Source organism: Lytechinus pictus, chromosome 4 (genome assembly GCF_037042905.1).
Source record: "Lytechinus pictus isolate F3 Inbred chromosome 4, Lp3.0, whole genome shotgun sequence".
NCBI lineage: Eukaryota > Metazoa > Echinodermata > Echinoidea > Temnopleuroida > Toxopneustidae > Lytechinus > Lytechinus pictus.
In genome coordinates this window covers 25539195-25557497 of record NC_087248.1, presented here as the reverse complement: position 1 = coordinate 25557497, position 18303 = coordinate 25539195, and the positions used below count along the sequence as shown (strand labels likewise).

At 36.6% G+C, this 18303-nt stretch overlaps 1 protein-coding gene across 3 annotated transcripts; it reads left to right on the top strand.

Annotated features, from left to right (window-relative positions):
* The first annotated feature begins 4179 nt into the window (after positions 1-4179).
* On the top strand, positions 4180-17273 carry LOC129272648 (uncharacterized). Of its 3 annotated transcripts, none has more exons than XM_064098720.1 (10): positions 4180-4289; positions 6212-6339; positions 9149-9463; positions 10164-10306; positions 11308-11392; positions 12131-12299; positions 12626-12810; positions 13602-13767; positions 14534-14652; positions 16166-17273. In XM_064098720.1, the coding sequence occupies exons 1-10, from the start codon at positions 4226-4228 to the stop codon at positions 16484-16486; spliced, it is 1695 nt and encodes a 564-aa protein (XP_063954790.1). In that variant the 5' UTR covers positions 4180-4225; the 3' UTR covers positions 16487-17273. The 3 variants fall into 3 exon arrangements, with proteins under 3 accessions (XP_063954790.1, XP_063954791.1, XP_063954789.1); XM_064098721.1 differs by having other exon boundaries at positions 4203-4289; positions 6212-8905; XM_064098719.1 differs by lacking the exons at positions 4180-4289; positions 10164-10306; positions 11308-11392; ... (3 more) ...; positions 14534-14652; positions 16166-17273 and having other exon boundaries at positions 6322-8905; positions 9149-9223.
* Positions 17274-18303: the final 1030 nt, after the last annotated feature.

Sequence of the window (18303 nt, the reverse complement as noted above, 5' to 3'; positions counted from 1 at the left end):
CCAAATCACATGCATCATAACGTACACACAAGCCAATTGCTGTTATCAAATCAAGAGAGATTATTGTACACGTTTGTTAGACATGACTACATACTGTACAGTCATATGATTGTCACATCTCTCTTTCTCTCTCTTTCTGCTCTTCCATCTGTTTTTCTTTCTTTCCATTCATCCACACCAAACGAAATAATAAATAGTAGAATATGATAATTTGAAAACACCCACTCCCTGTTTTGCAACGTCTAGTTCCCTAAAATCTTTACAGTACATTTGCCCCCAAATATACTCTCTAGTACACACAATAACATGTCCCGGTTGATTAGGCACATATTTCAATGTCATATTATGGTGAACCTTTAGAAATCAACACTTTTTTCCTTTCTTTCTTTCGGGCGTTAAAAATGTTTGCAATCGGGTTTAGCAACTGGCAGTGCATAAACAAAGTTTACCGAAAGGCGGGACTCTAAAAGTGTCCTAACTGTTAGGATACGTTTAAGAGGAAGGATACCAATTGACGTCGTATACACCTTAAATCTTAAATGTGCTTGAATGTCGCAGATAAGGTACAGATCAGTCAGCATGGATGGTGACGGAATACACCAGGAAATTGAGATCTTTTTCATCTTTGATATTGGACAAACGTGTTATTAAGAGGTAAGCATGCATATATTCATATCCATACATCTTTTGATACAGATATCCACATACACCAACTACTTAGCAGGGCAAACCGTTTCGTTTTAGGAAGGTTGTTTAAGTTTGCAACCTAATCAAATGCACTTAATGGCAATGGCACTTGTTCATTTTTCCTCCCCTTTTGTATTCTATCTGAATTTACTTACCCCAATGGCATCATCAAACTCTTCAAATGGCTGCGAAATGACGATGAGGTTATTAATAATAATAACAATAATAACAAAAACAATAATAAGAATAATAACAATTATATATATATATATATATATATATATATATATATATATATATATATATATATATATATATACATACATGTAATATATATCTACATGTATAAGAGGACTAGGGGTGAGATAAGGACTTACATGGGTGAAGAAGGTTGATGATATAAATGTCATGTTATTTTCTACGCCATCTTCATTTTAATTTTATAATGTAATCCGTTATATCATGGATGTTTTGTTATGCTTAATATAGATGAAATGGATCAATAAAACATGAATTACAAAAAAAGCCAACAGAACAATAAGTACCCTCCCCCCTTCTCCCCTCCTGATAGAGTAGGCTTGACTGGGGTTAGCAATAATTAACCTTCCAATTTTTTTTAGAGTAGAGTCCTTTGGAATTTGCAAAGTTAAGTATTTTATTATAGATCAATGATCAATCAAATTTGAGATCAAAATCTGTTTCTTGAGCAAATTTCAAGAAATACTTAATTGAATTTTAATGAATGAGCGAGCAGGAACTGCATTTGTAAGTAAATCATTTTAGCAGTGTGTGTTCATGGGCATAATGGGAGTCGGGATAATATATTGGTACCTTTTGCACGCAATGGGGCGAAATAGGGTAAGACTTGGTTAAAAGGACATTCTTCTCCGTGTTCTTTTACACATTACAAATCATGTACCTCCAAGCTCCATCTCCCCCTCTCCCCCATCCCTCTCTCTTTATCCCTCTCTCTCTTTATCTCCCTCTCTCTCTAACTCCCTGGCTGGTAATCAAAATTTAAATGCCTAGTGACCGATATTTGATGGGTGAGTTTTTTTATTGAATTGTCCCTAAGAAATTGACTAATTATGATGAATTATGAAAGAATAGAGTGAAAATGTGAAAGGTAAGTGAATGTTTAATTTATCAGATTGATAGCTGAGATAAATATGTGGCAATATTGATGCAGCAATACATAAGAAGTAATAATAATAAATAGTAAAGCAAAAAAAAATGATTAGGGAGTAAAAAAATATTGAAGTGAGGGCTCTTTTTATATAACGAAGTTCCAAACTCGAGTTGATAATTGAAAATAGATGTAATCAATATTTGAAATTATGTAAAAGAAGGCAAAGTAATCCAACTTGAGAGCACAGGTCAGCACTCACAGTCCGCACCGTTGTGTTATAGGGGAAACGTTGAAGACAACAAGAGGGAAGAAGTATATTTTTTCCAATAAACAGCATAGCCATGGAGCTGGCACATTGGTGCAGGCATCGAATATGTGCTTACGAAAAAAAAAAGAAACAAACACACAAGACCTATAAGTATCTAGCAAAAGTCTAACCGTTAACACAGATATCCCCATGTACCCACAACCACACCAACACACCCACACACACACCTGCGCTGCAACATTGGGAAAAGAATAGAGAGGAATGAATAAAATATACACAGAAGAAAAAAAAAAAAAAAAAAACGAAACGAGGAAGAGAGACCTTGGGAAGGGCAGAGAGGTTAAACAGACATGAGAAGAATGGTAATGGAAGAGAGTTACAAAAAAGAGCTTTGCATGTACATGTACGAAAAATAACATTTTGCATACGCGGCAAAGCGACCTGAAACGAGTAATTGTGGTACATTCCTTGACGCTCTCGTCGAGAGCATTCAATCGGTGACTCTGGCATTGAAGTAAAACGAATGTTGAACAGCGGTGATGAGAACCTTTGGCTTGGGGAAAAAAATGGCAGAGGAAATAATGGCATAGGTAGTAAAGGCAGAGGTAGGGCCTATACCCCATATCAAAAAAGAATGCCATCCGTTAGCCACCGGATAGTCATCCGATGGTTATCGGATAGCATTTAGACAGTTATTTGGTAGCTATCAGCAATCATCACCTACCGGATGTCTTCTTGATAGTTTCTTGTCCAGTTATCAGCAAGACATCGGCTTGCCAATTGGCACATAATAACTATTAGAAACACTCAGCAAAATCATTTTTTTTAAACAGCGTCTCACTCAACAATCAGGAAGACATCAGCTAGTGAATGTCTTCCCGATGGTTAAGCAGTTGGTTTCAGGTAGCTATCAGGTATTCTGTCAGTTACAGAATTGGCGGGAAATTCGGTTCTACAAATGGAAATGGACATGCGTCCTACAGCTTAAAATTACACTGTAAAAAATTAAGTGCTGATTTAGCACTTACAGTGCTTGTATAGTAACTGCACTTTGCGAGCTGATTTTCTAGTTTAAATTTGAACTAGAAAATCAGCACTGGTAGTGCAGTCACTATACAAGCACTGGAAGTGCTAAATTAGCACTTCATTTTTTACAGTGTATGGTGGTGCAATTCTCTACAATTCTGGACCTAAACTACCTTCTTTGGCATAAGTTAGGAACTGATCCTTTGTTTCAAGTACAGTAAGTGATCAGAACTGTTTTATTTCAATTTCATATTGCATAAAAAAAATGTTAAATAAAATGTTTAAGCTAGATAATGCACAATTGCATGATCATTCATTGAAGTCCCATGCCTTGAGTTTTATGTAGCGGTAGTCATACCAGTGGAGTGTTCAATTTGTTACTTACAGGTAATTGGTATTGCATTGGCTTATGTATTAATATTTGGTGTGTATGTGTAGCCTATATGCAGATTTCGAAGGTGCATTGGATCCAGTAAAAAAAAAGTGGAGAATATCATTATTTTGCCTTTTTAACAGAATGAGGGAAAATATGACGTCATTCAAACTCTACATAAAATATTACAGTTATGGGCAATTCCTTCGTTATACAGATATTGCATTCATCATTTTGTTTTCGTATTTGGGGGGATGACTGTATCATTGTCGTTCTTTGAACGTTGTATTATATAAATTGTTCAGGGCTACCAAATCTCATGCAATGAGCGAGAGACTCATTTGTATTTGATATCACCCGTTTGGACCTTTCCAATTTATTATTGCCATTTATTCCGATAGTTATGGCTTGGCATCATTCGATACACTCTTAGAAATGGGTGGTAAAGAAACTTGTGGTTAAACAGTTGTGGTAAAAATATGTGTAAAAATGTACACATATATGTGTAGAAGCATGAAACAAGGGTACACAGGTTGCGAGTAACAGTTTACACCTGCACAGGGGTAAAATGAAACCCGGATCTTGGTTTAAAAGAATGAAATGTTACCCCATTTGTCGGCTCTTGGTAAAAAATTGAGATGTTACCCCATTTTGGATAATCATCAACACACGCACTTTACAAGTTTGAGGTTTACACCTATACACGCACGTGGTGAACTGGTGATGTGTGAAAGAAGCCATCATGGACATGGAGTCGCTGCTGATGTCTTGGGGGATGCCCCAAGATGTAATCACTTCATTTAAAGGTAAACACATTACTATTTATATTATTTAGATTATATTAATTTTATTAATTCATCATATAGATCCAAAGAACATCTCAAAGATGATTGTAAATACTAAATTGGAAGGTGATTGATGTCGCGTTTCAGTTCGGAAGCCCCCGTCGCGAAGGCCAACGGCGGCCCCTGGCGTCCGTGCGGAGCCCTCCGATTATCGGCGTTTGAAGTCTGCTGCACTAAATAATTTGTATTTTCGCAACCAGTTAAAAGGGCTATAGCAGACAAGATATTGCTCAGATTTTAGGCGCTAACTGAAATTGACACGTATACGTTTGATGCAGGTCTAGGTCCAGCCTCATTGAAAAAAGGAAGAGATGATAGGCCAAGGGTTGGGAGTTGTGACTTCTGTTTATTAATGCAAGGTTATTACCTGGCACAACATGTGTGCCATAATTTGTGCATTGTATGAGTGATGTGTGCTACGTTAGACCTGGGGATTTAGCTCATTTCAAATCCAGTTATGTCCCCACGGAATTGTTGAAAACCCAGTGGATTTGTGTGTACAAGATTTGCATGTGCTGGTAGGTCCCCTGACTGCCTGAGTGGGACTTAGTCTAATAAAGTTTAGAATTAGGAGTCTAAGGTAGATCTGGACCTACTACTTTGTTTAGCCTAGCTTGGCCGCTTTTAAAGTCAACTTCTATATGCCAGGCCATTTTCTCCCCAGTTTATTTCTGCATCATTTTGATGGATTACAATTTTGGAATCAGGATTGGGAAGGGCTGACCTTGCTATACTCAAAGTTGACAGCGAGGGGGGGGGGGGCAACTTATCACTTTGTTAGGCCCCCTTATGCAACTTGCGTGCATGTTTTTCAAAATTGAGTCAAAATCCCACCCCATTGCAGGAGCGTGGGCAGCTGAAGTACATTTTATTTAATTATTTTGGCATTAAATTTTAATGTTGAAAAACTTGGTATTTTTTGTGATGTGTCATGGGGTCACCCCACCAAAGAAGGTGGTGCTGTTACATATTTTGGTAAAGTTGTGTATTTTTTCTCATTATCTCCAGGAGGTATTTCATAATCTGGAAATTTTCATTTTTGTTGATTGTAAAATATTTGAGTTATTTGTAATTAAAGTCTGAACACCAGCGGTGTTGCTGTAAGTGGTGCTACAGGAAGCAGTGCAACCTGTACAAAATCTATGGGAAAATTCTGGTGCTATTTTTTTGAAAAACATCAATATCAAATTGAAAACACAGTTTGGCAGTGTCAAGGATGTGTAAATCATGAAACACCAAGGTAAAAACAAAAAAAAGAGATGCAAAAATGATTGCAATATTTGCTTTGGGGGGCACTATCCTCCCACCCCTCCCCCCCCCCCCCCCAGTCAAAAGCTTTTCCCCCATCCCCAACAACTTTTTTTTTTTTACCTTTCACCACACTGGCCATGCCCTACCCCTAAACTTGAACCTTGCCCTGCCAATGCCCCCCCCCCCCCCACTCGAAGAAGTAATTGCAGCACTGACAGTGTAAATTTTGCCGGAAAAAATGGTCAAAGCAAATGTTAAGAGTAGGCTAAGAGATAGAGAGAGAGGGATGATGTCAAGACTTCAATGGAAATATCAATGCCCAGCCCCTAAAATTGACCAAAAAAAACTAAAATAGTTTACCTTGTCAACTTAACCCTTAAAAAAGCTGGAGGGAGGATGAATCAGCCCTCCTTGATGTGTCACACAATATGTCCACAACAAGAAGAGGCATTGCAGTGACATTCCGTTACTTTTTTTCTGTCGAGAATCGCAATGTCTATCATTTCTAAGCCATACCCATGTTTATTTAAAAAAAATGTAAAACCCCAAAATCCATCTCAAGTTTAAATAGAATTATTCATATTTGAAATAAATGTTTTCTTTCTTTTTCTCTTTGTCTTCTTTATTCACAGATCAAGAATTTGATGAGGAATCGATTATGCTGATTGATATCAATGACCGTGCCATGCTGGAAATGATTATCCCAAAGCTGGGACAAAGACTGAAATTTGTGAAACATTTCCTGCATCATAAAAGTCAGGTTAGTTATAGAAGATGAGAAGTTGCTGCACATGCCAAGAATATGTTTAGCTGTTTTAAATGTCTTCTAAAACTAGCAGATAATGAGAAACTGTGGAAACACTTGAGAACTGTCCACAACATAACTACAAAAACAAAAGGAAAGATCATATGTGGACAGGGAAATTGTACAAATATTTATTACTCTGGCTATGCCTATAAAAGGCACTTGGACTCCGATCATAATTCATTAAATGAAGTTGCTGCACTTCAAGGGTCAAATTCTCCTCAACAGTTAGCTCAGCAGGAAGCTGCAGTGATTGGTACATTTCCTGAGAATAACCAAGAAGACACCATAAGTGAAGTTCTCCCAAGATCCTCAACAGAAATAGGAGCAGCAGTTAAAGATGCAGCAGCAAGTTTCATAGCTGATTTTAAAAGTTCCTCCATACCAACTTGTACTGTGCAAAGATTTATTGAAGGGACCAGCGAACTTATTCATAACATTGTATGTGCAGTTGAAGAAGTTGTAGCCCCTATTATAAAAGATGCCAATGACAGTGTATGTCCTTCCAAAGAAAGCATTGAAAACATTCAATCAACTTTGCAATCAGTCAAAGAGCCATTTTTAAACCTCACAACTGAATACCAACAAAAACAACATGCAAAGGAGAAGGGAGCTCTTGTAGAACCAGTGGATATTACATTAGGTTACATTCATAAGCAAGCAATTGACAGGGAGTCTGGAAGGACACACCAAGACAGAGTAGCTGAAACATTTCAGTATATTCCTATAGAGGAAAATTTGAAAACTTTTCTTGAAAGACCTGGATGTATTTTCAGTATACTTCAATATAAACAGAAAGTCAGTGACAAAATTATTCTGGAAACCTACCAAGATGGATTGTATTATAAGCAATCTAGACAGGCAAATGATGGGGAAATTACAATTCAACTGTTACTCTACACTGATGAATTTGAAACTGCAAATCCATTAGGATCTAAAAAAGGACAACACAAGTTATTAGGCGTGTATTTAAAATTGCTTTGTTTGCATCCAAAATACCAAGCAAAGTTAGATAATATTCTTTTGGTAGCGCTAGCCAAATCAACACTAGTTTCAAAGTACGGACTGGACTCCATTTTTTCTCCCATTGTTCGTGACCTGGAAATTGTGTCTGTGAGTGGCATAAATGTCACATGTGAAGGATACAAAGGAATGGTAAAGCCAAAACTATTCCAGATAATTGGGGACAATTTGGCGATGAACACAGTCCTGGGATATGCAGGAAGTTTTTCAGCAAATTACTTTTGCCGTTTTTGTAAGACTATCAAACAAATTACTTACACTCAAGTTGTAGAAGATCAGGATTCTCTCCGCACGTGTGAAAACATTGAGCATGACTTGAGGCAAAATGCCTTGCCATTAACTGGTTTGGCAAGATCATCAGTATTTAATAACCTGAGCTACTTTCATGTATCACACAATGCAACTGTGGATATAATGCATGATTTTTTGGAAGGACTACTTCCCATTGAAATGAAACTTGTGCTAAAAGAATTCATTTCTGATCAAAGAATTTTCAGCTTGGATCTTATCAACAGCAGAATAGGGTCATTTAGCTATGGTTTCAATGACCAAAAGAACAGGCCTTGTCCCTTAACTCAGAGTCAGCTAAATAATCCATTTGGAAGCAGTGGGCAAAAAGCATCCCAAATGCAATGTCTTGCTCTTTTTCTGCCACTCATGATCGGAGACAAAGTTCCAAAAAATAACATGTATTGGGAATTGTTCATCATGCTGTTAGAAATATATAAAGTAGTGTGTTCACCCGTTATCAGTATTGATGGAACTTACTACTTGAAGTCAAAAATAAAGGAGCATCATACTTTGTTTTTAGAGCTGTTTCCTGAACGCCACCTCATACCAAAAGCACACAACTTGTTGCACTATCCAAGAGCCATACGTCTCTTGGGCCCACTCCACCAGTACACATGCATGAGACTAGAGGCTAAACACAATCCATTGAAACAATGGGCGAGGACATGTTATAACTATAAGAACATAGCCAAAACCTTGGCATCCAAACATCAGATGGAGCAGGCATACAAGAACTTGGGGAAACAACCTATGGAGAGTACTTCTATTGAAATTCAGAGTCAAACAGTTACCCCAGCTTCACTATTGGATCATGCTGATATCATAAGTAATTTGGTTGGATGCCCTCTTGATACTGAAGTAATTGTGTGCAAAACCATCATAGTCAATGGCTACATGTACAGGTGCAATGTGATGATCTTAATTGACTGGAAAGATGACTTGCCTGTATTTGCTAAGGTAGTGCAAATAGTAAACCATGAATCCCAGTTGTATTTGATTTTGCAACCATGGGACACACTCTATTTTGATGATCACTACCAAGCTTATGCAGTGAAAGAAAAAAGGACAAAGGAATTTCAAGTTAAGAGACCAGATGATCTTACGGAGCATAGACCTTTTCATACATGCACAAACTATGAGCGCTCAGACCACAGCTGGTACATTGTCACTCGTTACAACATGGTCTGATGGATTTCTGAAATACAGTGTGAGAAATCCATTATCCTTTTTTTTTTTTTTTTTTAAACCTGTTCATTGTAGCATATCTAGCCTGTGCAGTAAGTCCAAAAAAGTAAACCCTGTATCCTTTGGAATTAAAAAAAACCTCATGCATATTTCAAAGAAAAATTTCAGACATAATGTAAATCCAACTTCATTTTAGTATAAGAAGATATGATGTAGACACAATTTAATGAGGACACTTTTACATGTTTTTGTTTGTTTAATGCAGGTGGAAGCTAGCGCAATGGAAGTCGTGACTGTTGCTCCTGTTACATTTCCTGATTTCATGTCCTCTCAGCATTTTAATAGATCCAATGATGCTGAAGCTGGTGATAGTTCCTTTGATTTGATGAACTCAGTAGCTTCTGCAGTATCTGTAGACGATTCAACTAGCCTTTTCAGCAGTTTGGAAAGTGATGAAGATCAGTCCATACTTTCCCAGGCCGAAAAAGTGGTAGAACCTTATGTCATCAAACCATCAACATCAACAGAGGCAGTGCCTGCAAAACTACCTCCATTGAAGAAACAGAAATCTTGCAAATTTGTGAGTATTTACTTTTGATTACCATTCATATAGCCATGTAATTTAAGGGATCCGCATTTCAGCCAGCAGGCGTTTATTTCCAGCTTGAAAAAAAAATTGGATTGCATCTGTTTGTTTGTGTTTATAGAGTTACATGACCTCTCTGGTGTTAGATATTTGTCTCTGATCATGAAACCAAGCCCCTGAAGCTCCATTTTGAAAGCAAGCAACTATGTTCCAATTTGTTTGCATTAAGGATGTTCCAGAGCAGACAGCAGTCATGATTTTGCATCCTGTGATCTCCATGATCTCAGCATGTTTAATGCTAAGGGCAATGATGTTATAAGAAATCTTTGGTTACTAAGAGTGTGCAGGTATTATAAACATGCATATTCTTTGAAATCAATCAAGGCAGATATACATGTTTGAAGAATTCAAAGTTCATAAACAATATATCATATGAAATACACAAGTAAAGAAAGTTATTACAATAATATATAGATGCATCTGGCAAAAAAGAAGAGGTACAGAAGGCATAGAGTGAAACAAAATGATAATAGGATTCTATTTTGCTGTTATTATTCTTACCAGTATTAATATTATTGTTATTATTACTTTTGTTATTATTATTATTATTATGTAATATATTTTACAATTTTAAAACAACTGTATACATGTTTTAGTAATACAACATAACATCACTTGTACTTTTTTTGTTCAGGATGTTCAAGCTATACTGGAAACGACTGCTAAGGGCAAAAAAGCATGTGCATCTATAACCAAAGATCGTATACTCACTAATGAAGCCCAACGGGTTATTGCTGATATGTGTGCTCAACATCTCATACAAAATTATTGTGAGAGGTAAGTCCTAAAATTGGATAATATTTTAATGGTTGTTTGAAGAGTCGAAATTTACTACATTTTGGAATGTAGAAACATTTGACATGTGTAGTGCATGAATACTGATGGTTCGGAATGGTTGAAAATTGGAGAGACTTATAAAAATAAAAACAGTAAAATAAGAAGTTCTTATAGCCAACAAATATTTCAATCTCTAGTTTGTGCTATATTTCTTTTTAGATCATTGCATTTTTGATAACTGCCAATCCTGAGGAAACTGCTTTAGACTAGAGCAGCATCCCTTTTACCCCAATATTTCAGATAAAAAAAAAAAAAAAAAAAAAACTCTAAACACATTATGACCATGCAATATGGCAATAACCAGAACAAGTTATAAATATATATATATTCCCTCCCCCCCCCCCTCTAAATAAGGTATGAAATATTTTTTTTTTTTTCATTTTAGGGTACAGATTTTATACATTTTGTTGTTTTCTTGCCATTTTTAACGCCCTATCAATTGATCTTCAAAGGCAACCATTTTTACATGCCTTTGTACACAATGGCATGTAAAAAAGGTTGCTTTTGAAGATCAATTGATAGAAGAGTGGGGAGGCCTTCAATCACAGCCCATCGCATGTAATGTTGCCATGGTAACGAATTTGAAACAAAGACCTATGGGTCCTGGATTGGTGATATAATCCATACCTATCCACTCCCTACAAGAAAGGCTAATGCCTGTTTGGTATGAGTTGGTGAAAAGACCAGCTCTCATGTACCTTTTGATCAGTTCATACTCGCCCCAGAGTTATTTGGTCTTATCATGGACCTACTAGGTCCATGGTCTTATGTACATCACATACATTTTTGCACATATTAGTTTACAGGGATAGTGTGTGTATATTGGTTATACAACATGGTTGCCCCCACCCCCTTGTGAGAAATGATATTTGAAAAGTCATAAAAATCCTGAATACACCTGACATATTATGTTGTAATTGTGTCATTAATTAACGTTTCAGACCCAGCTCAGATGTTAAAGAAGCAATGGCTCACTCAATTGTAGTTGCCTTTCCATGCCTAAAAGACCCGGAGGGAAAAGGATATGTAAGTAAAAAATATTGCTCTTAATTTGTCATGCTTGAATGTGTATGGATGCATATTGTCTTGAATAACAAAGGACAAGGAAAGAAAACAAAAACCATAAAAAAATGAATAAGAGAGCTTGGAAAATAAAAAAGGAGCAGAATGAAGGGGACTTTTCATTGGTAAAGAGGGAAGATGGAAAGGGGGAGGGGCTATTTAGGAAAGAAACGACTGGGCAACAAAGATTTTTTTAAAAGGGAGAAAGAATTATATTATATATATATATATATATATATGTGTGTGTATATATATATATATATATATATATGCTTCATGGCAGGCTGCTCACGGTGGGGGGGGGGGGGGGGCTTATGCCTGCACATTTTGGACTTAGTTACAGGGAAATTGTTATGGCTCTTGCCCCCTGTCAGCTGACATCTGTTAATTACTCCCCTGTAGAAAGGCACATATGGAAGGCCTCTTAGTTCGGTTAAGAAATCAATCAAGCTGTACTTAAATCAGGAAGGTACCAAAATGCGCATAACTTTTTACCACCCATTATTTTATTTCTCTTTTTTTTCTATGTCTCTGCCCACTGGAGGTGGTTGCAGTAGGTATTATATTCTCTCTTATTTTCAAATAGATACATTCTGTGATAAAAATTGTCATTTTTGGAGTTAGAAGTAGAAAGATGTGTTTAAACTTTATTTGTCACTTCCAATACAACAAATTGTACTTTTTTCCCTCCCCATAATGCAGGAACAGTGGTATACCAAAGGATCAAAAATATGTACGGCATCAGGTATATTGGAGAATAAACTGAGAAATCTTCGGAGAAGTAAGGTTAAGGAGGAGCAGGAATCAGTGATGTTCTCTGAAGAATGTGATGAAGGAACTTCTAGTGAAAATGCTGTGCCTGTCACACATGGTATGTATTAACCCTTAACTGGTTAGGCTATTTTAGACCTTGCTAAAGCTTACATAGCATAATATGCCAGATTTTTCATGAAAATGGTCTTAAAAGTTGCAAGAAGATTTAAAGAAAAAAAAAAATCCGAACATTTACACTCCCACAAATCTTTCTCCATCTCACGTCCTGTACACAACACTCATCAACCCTTCTCTTTCTCAATTCTTCACACACTTTTGTCCCTCTTTTACACATGGTCCCCACATTCCACATTGCAAACCTTGTCCTGAAACTTCTAAGGTAACTATTAGCCTTTATTGCATTTTGCAATTCATTTGATGTAGATGATGCAGATAAGAAGAAGATGGAGCAGATTGCAGAACAAATGAATCATATAAGTGATCCATCAAAGGTTAGAGACCTGATGAGAGAAACAGCAGAATACCGATGGAGTTTACTGCATAGTGCTGAATGTCCGGATTTGGCTGAAACTCTTATAAAATTCCCTCATCTCTTGGACATTGGAATGGTATGTCTTATTAAAAAGAAAAGAAAGATTTCTTAAGGCTCACATGGAAGGATAGTTATGAGTCTCTTTCAGTCTTGCACGAACCTCTTTTTTCACACAGGTTTTACATAAGTCATAAAGGTCAGTGTGTATGATTCTACAGGCACGCATGACTGCTTACCAAATCTTTGTGGTTACTTCAGCTATTTGAATGAGCCACTAAAGCTGACACTCTGATACCCTGATTTGAAGGGAAAATTAGAAAAAAGGTTTTGGTCAGGAGTGTGCATGCTTATGGTGTAAGGTAAAAGGGCCTGATGAGATTCCACCATTAATTACCAACTTCATCAAGTAATATAACTAGGGAGTGGAAGCTGGGTACAGATGAGAAAAATGAATAATTTATGTGTGTGCCACTTAATACTTTGATTGTTCCTGCCTAGAACATGGCATACTGCGTTATTGGTAGTATTCTTGTCAGCCTGAGTGTCCTTCCCAGTGGTCCCCGTCCATTTGGGTCATCAGTGATTTTAATACTACAGTGGTATACCATTATAACGAGAACCTTAAAAAAGGATGTTGTCCTTGACATATCAGGTTCCTATGCTTGCTACAACAGAGTCCAGAAACAAAGAGTTGGGACCTCAAAATGATTTTTTTATATGAGGAAATTGTTCTGCCTGACCTCATTATAACAGCATTTCACTATATCCCCCCCCACAACAGGGTTACCCAGGGAACTGTTTAGAAAACAAGTAGACCTTTTATTACACATGTTAAATCTGGATGTGCTATTTCTTAATGTTTTGCAGATTGAACAAGACTATGAGGTCATCTTCCCAGAAAAGGCAAATCTCTTGTATGAAAAATGGAAAGTCATGTCAGCATGTATTTTGACATACGCTGCCAGTGTGGCACCGCAATGGAAGAAGAAAATTGGCTTGGATGAAGAATATGCCAACAAAACCCTGAATGAGAGTAGGTATTGACAAAAGCCCTGCCCTATGAAAATCAATGAATTGAAAAATAATTACAAAATTGCATCTTAAAAGCTGTCTTTTATTTACATTTTTTTCTCAAATAAATTGGAAAAGGTTATAAAAATACCAAAATGTTTTTCTACTGGTCTTGTTAGATCTAACAAATGCCCAATCTGTAGATTAAGACTTTCTTCACTGCTTTGAATTATAAACTTAAGATATTGTAATGTACGTACTATATTTTGTCTCCATATATAGGTACCAAAGTAAATGTTTAATGTTTGGTGTTAATGGCGCTGATTTTACTTTAATTTTGGAATATTGTTAAATGCAGTTCCCTGTCCAAATGACTTCTCATCTTGACCATATTTAAACCGAAAATGGCCGGAGGGGGGGTTGTTTAAGTACCCTCCCCTTCCAAATTTTATGCAACCATTGTGTTGCGCGAAATTTTGATAATGTGTTGCTCACCAACTTTTTACTTTGAAGTCTTGTGCAACTTTGGAGATCAAATTCGTGACACCCAGTTACACGGCTCTGGAGTTATGCAACATTATGTAATTGCATGTCAGACCTGCTCAAAAACATGATTTTGTGTACAAACCAATACAAATAGAGTTTTTATCTCAAATTCATTCGTGGATTTCGTTGAGGGAGTGTCAAATTTGCTAAAATTGAGCTTACATCCACATTATGCGACTTATGATATAACCACAAGAATTTCATCCGAGGGTTCCTTGTTTACATGTTTTTTACTTGGACAGATGAGAGGATGAATCTTGCCTTCTTCGCACTGCCAGTATTATTTGAAGGAAGGAAGAGCAGCAAGGGGGGCCGGGTAAGCTCTACTCAGTCACTGGATTTCTTCATTGACTTCCAGAAGGTATGTTTATAACACTACATATTAGAAAAATTATTTTTGCAGTATGTTATAACCATTTTTTGTGTGTTACATATTACCATTTGAAGGATTTTTTTTGGGGGGGGGGAGTGGGGCCCCAAAAAACTCCTTGAGGGCTAGTATTACAATCAATTTTCAATTTATGTATGTTTTTGCAAATGTAAACTTACTTGCACAGAAAATGTAGCTATTGAAACCAGTGGCTGCACAATGGGGTGGCTTTATGGAAACCAATGGCTGCACAAAGGAGGGGGGGGGGGAGCACCCCTTCAGAATGGTACGAAAATGTCATGTCAGTTGAGGGAAAAGTTAGGCCAGTTTGGGGAAATTACTATTGGGTGAACATGGTATGAGTGCTCTCTCGGCCCCCCCCCCCTTCCAAAATCTTGTGCACGCAACTGATTGAAACACAAACTCCGATGTCAACTATACACAAAATTCAAATAATCATGGCTAGCCATACTTGGATTAATTGTGTACTGAGCAGACCATTCAATTTTATGACATTTATTTCAAAGGTTTGTATTATTTAGTTAAATCGGTTTTATGCTATGCGTGTTCAAATGTTCATGATATGTGGGGCCATGTGGAAATGGACGGTATGTAGCACATGTTCATTCTAAATTAGGTGGACACATAGAAATATTTGATATTTTTGTTATTTTCAAGTGAATATCCCTTTTGCTGTAATATATGTACATGAATTTCCATTCCTCTTTGAAACACTGTTTGGAAGGCACTTCAAATTTTGCCTGACAAACATCACAAGAAAAAGCTAAATTTGGTCCATTTATTGAGTTGAAATAGAAAAATATTTGAGTTCATAATTAACTGTTTCCCCGCTACAGTCGACTACTGTCAGAAGTGCTTGCCCCTCTGTCGACTATCGTCACAGACAGCATGAACAAAAGGATTAGTCCGTATTCAACTGTATTGACCACACCACGTTGTAATCTTATTGCGTGTGTGTTCTTGATTTTGTTCATTGATAACTATTGCTTACATTGGATTCTTTTGATAAATTGTTACTGTTTTATGGTTGGCCACGCCACTGTAGAAAATAATGCAGCAGCCCTGGGCATTATAATGAACAGAGTTAAGGAAAATCATTTCAAATGTTTCTTAGACAGCATTAACACTAAAACAAAACATTAAATTAACAATACTAACTCATGCTAATTTTACATGTAGATAAAAAATCATTGTGACAGCCACAAAAAAAAAAACTAGTTTTCATTGTGAGCCTGCAAGATCGACTCACGCTCAGCATAGGTCTGTCTGAAATAGTAGCACAACATTGGCTAATGTAGTGGGCAAGTGCCCTTTCTGTCGTGATCAGGACTTTTTTTCTCTCTGATAAGATGCCATCAGGGTTTTAAAATGTTTCATATGTGATGCTTATCTTCATAAATATACATTAAAAAATCCAATGTCACATTCATATTTAATTGATTATTATTTTTGTTTTATTATTGATTTTAAAAATCTTTTCTAGGAAGGTGTTGGTGTCGACAACTATCTGAGAGAAATTCCAGGAGAGAAAACCCAGCCATATATACTAGCTCTTGGAGGAAGACAAGCAAATCCACAACAACAGTTTGTGATTGTCGAAAGAAAAGCCCTTGAGACCAAGACACTGCTAGGGGCTGTCAGTGTGTGCTACAAAACATACCAAGTATTGGATCTGAAATACTCTACGCCAACCCAAGGAATCTGGGCATTTTTTGATTCACTTATCTTCGGCGTGAAAACCAGAAATGAACCTGGCTCTATTAGAGCTTTCCGTGCATATTATCACTTTGATAATCATTCATAAGTGTAAGATGTGCTCTTAAGTTGTTCTGTGAAAATTGCTCTGTTTTTTGGTTGGAATTAATGTGTTGTTTGCATTTTTGTTGTTGATGCTTTTGAATGGACTTACTGCCTCTGCCCCCTCAAGGGTTCAACTTAACACATATGCTGGTTCCTGATTTTTCACAAAAAAGCACATTTCGGGGTCATAAAAAGAGTCATTTTCGCAACTTTTGCGTTGTTTCCACTATTGAAGCTGACCAAAAAGGGAGTAATATGGGGAGATTTTGCAGCATTTGTCTCTTAATAGGGCTATGTTTAAAAAAAAATTGTTTATTCACTGAAAAGAAACAGAAACAGGTGATGAATTACAGACACTTTTTTTTTTTGGGGGGGGGGGGGGGGGGACAGATGGCATTGTTTTTCAGATGGCCAGAATATAGAGGGGACCGTAGCTCCCACTTCACTCTGGCAACACCACTGATTTAGACTTTCCAACAATTTTGCAAGCAAACAAATGATTACACTCATCCAACAGAAAAGTTTCAAGCCTGGCACAGATGCCACTAACGTGCCACAAGACAATTGTCATTTTCACATGCCTAGTCTTGGCCCGTTTTCATTATCACAAATTATCAAAGAAGAAGCCATATTGCAAAATATAGTGCAGATCTGCTGCACGCACTTTGTCCTTGTGTGACCCTTTGTATATCTATTATGAATATTCATATTCACATCTGTTCGCGAATACTTGCCGCAGACTTGCCATAAACCTGTCAAAGATCTGCCTAACTATTGCACGATGCGAAGTTAAAAAAAAAGGATTGAAAAAATATTTTTGAATTTATGAACCAAAAATCAAGTCAGATCACAACTTTTCCATGTGATTGGAAAGATTGAAGCAATGTAACAAAAAGTATAGATCTAGCTACAGATGTGGATAAGAATATTCATAATGGCAACTTCTTGCCGCAGACCTGCCATAGACCTGCCGCAGTTCTTGCCATAAATCTGTCACAGAACAGCCTCACTATTGTACTATGTGATGTTAAAAGCAGGAATTTTTATTATATACTTTGAATTTATGAACCAAAAATCAGGTCTTATAACTTTTCCAAATGATTGCAAAGATTGAAGCATGATACAACAAAAAGTATGTATATTGTAATAAGTAACAAAGAATGAATTAGAGTGAAAAAGGCCTACTAAATAGGTAAAAGTTCCAATAGAATTAATATGTTTTCAGTCCAAAAACAAGGTAGCAAAAATCAAATGATCTTGGACTATCCAGCAATCGTAGCTGCTGCTCAGTAAAATACAATTCTGTTGTAGTCTATATACATCTCAATAAAAAATAACAAAATTATTGACCTAGATATTTGGTCTGGGACAGATTTGCACAATTTTTTTTACTTTTCTATGGGAAGCTTTTATTGTTTTGACCCTATCTTACCAGGTGGGGGGGGGGGGGCATAATTGCCCTTCTCCCTTGGTGGATTTCTTTACCATTATGGGGTGCAAAATTGATTTATTGGGCTGCTCACTGATGTTTTACTCTCAAGTCTCATGAAACTTTATAGAGACCACAATTATTTGGCCTGCACATATCCTTATTCTGCATCAATGCCCAAACTGCTATATATATATATTTACTAAATTTGAAAAAAATTATATTCTAAATATAAATGGCTGAAGTATTACATGGTAATACTTTAAAAAAAAACCCACCCCCTGAATTTAATCTTGAGAATTAGCCCAGATAAGATAGGGTTAAACAAAAACAAACAAACTAAGCAAAACAAAATGAAATGTTTGAAAAAGTTGTTATTGAATGTGGCTGTC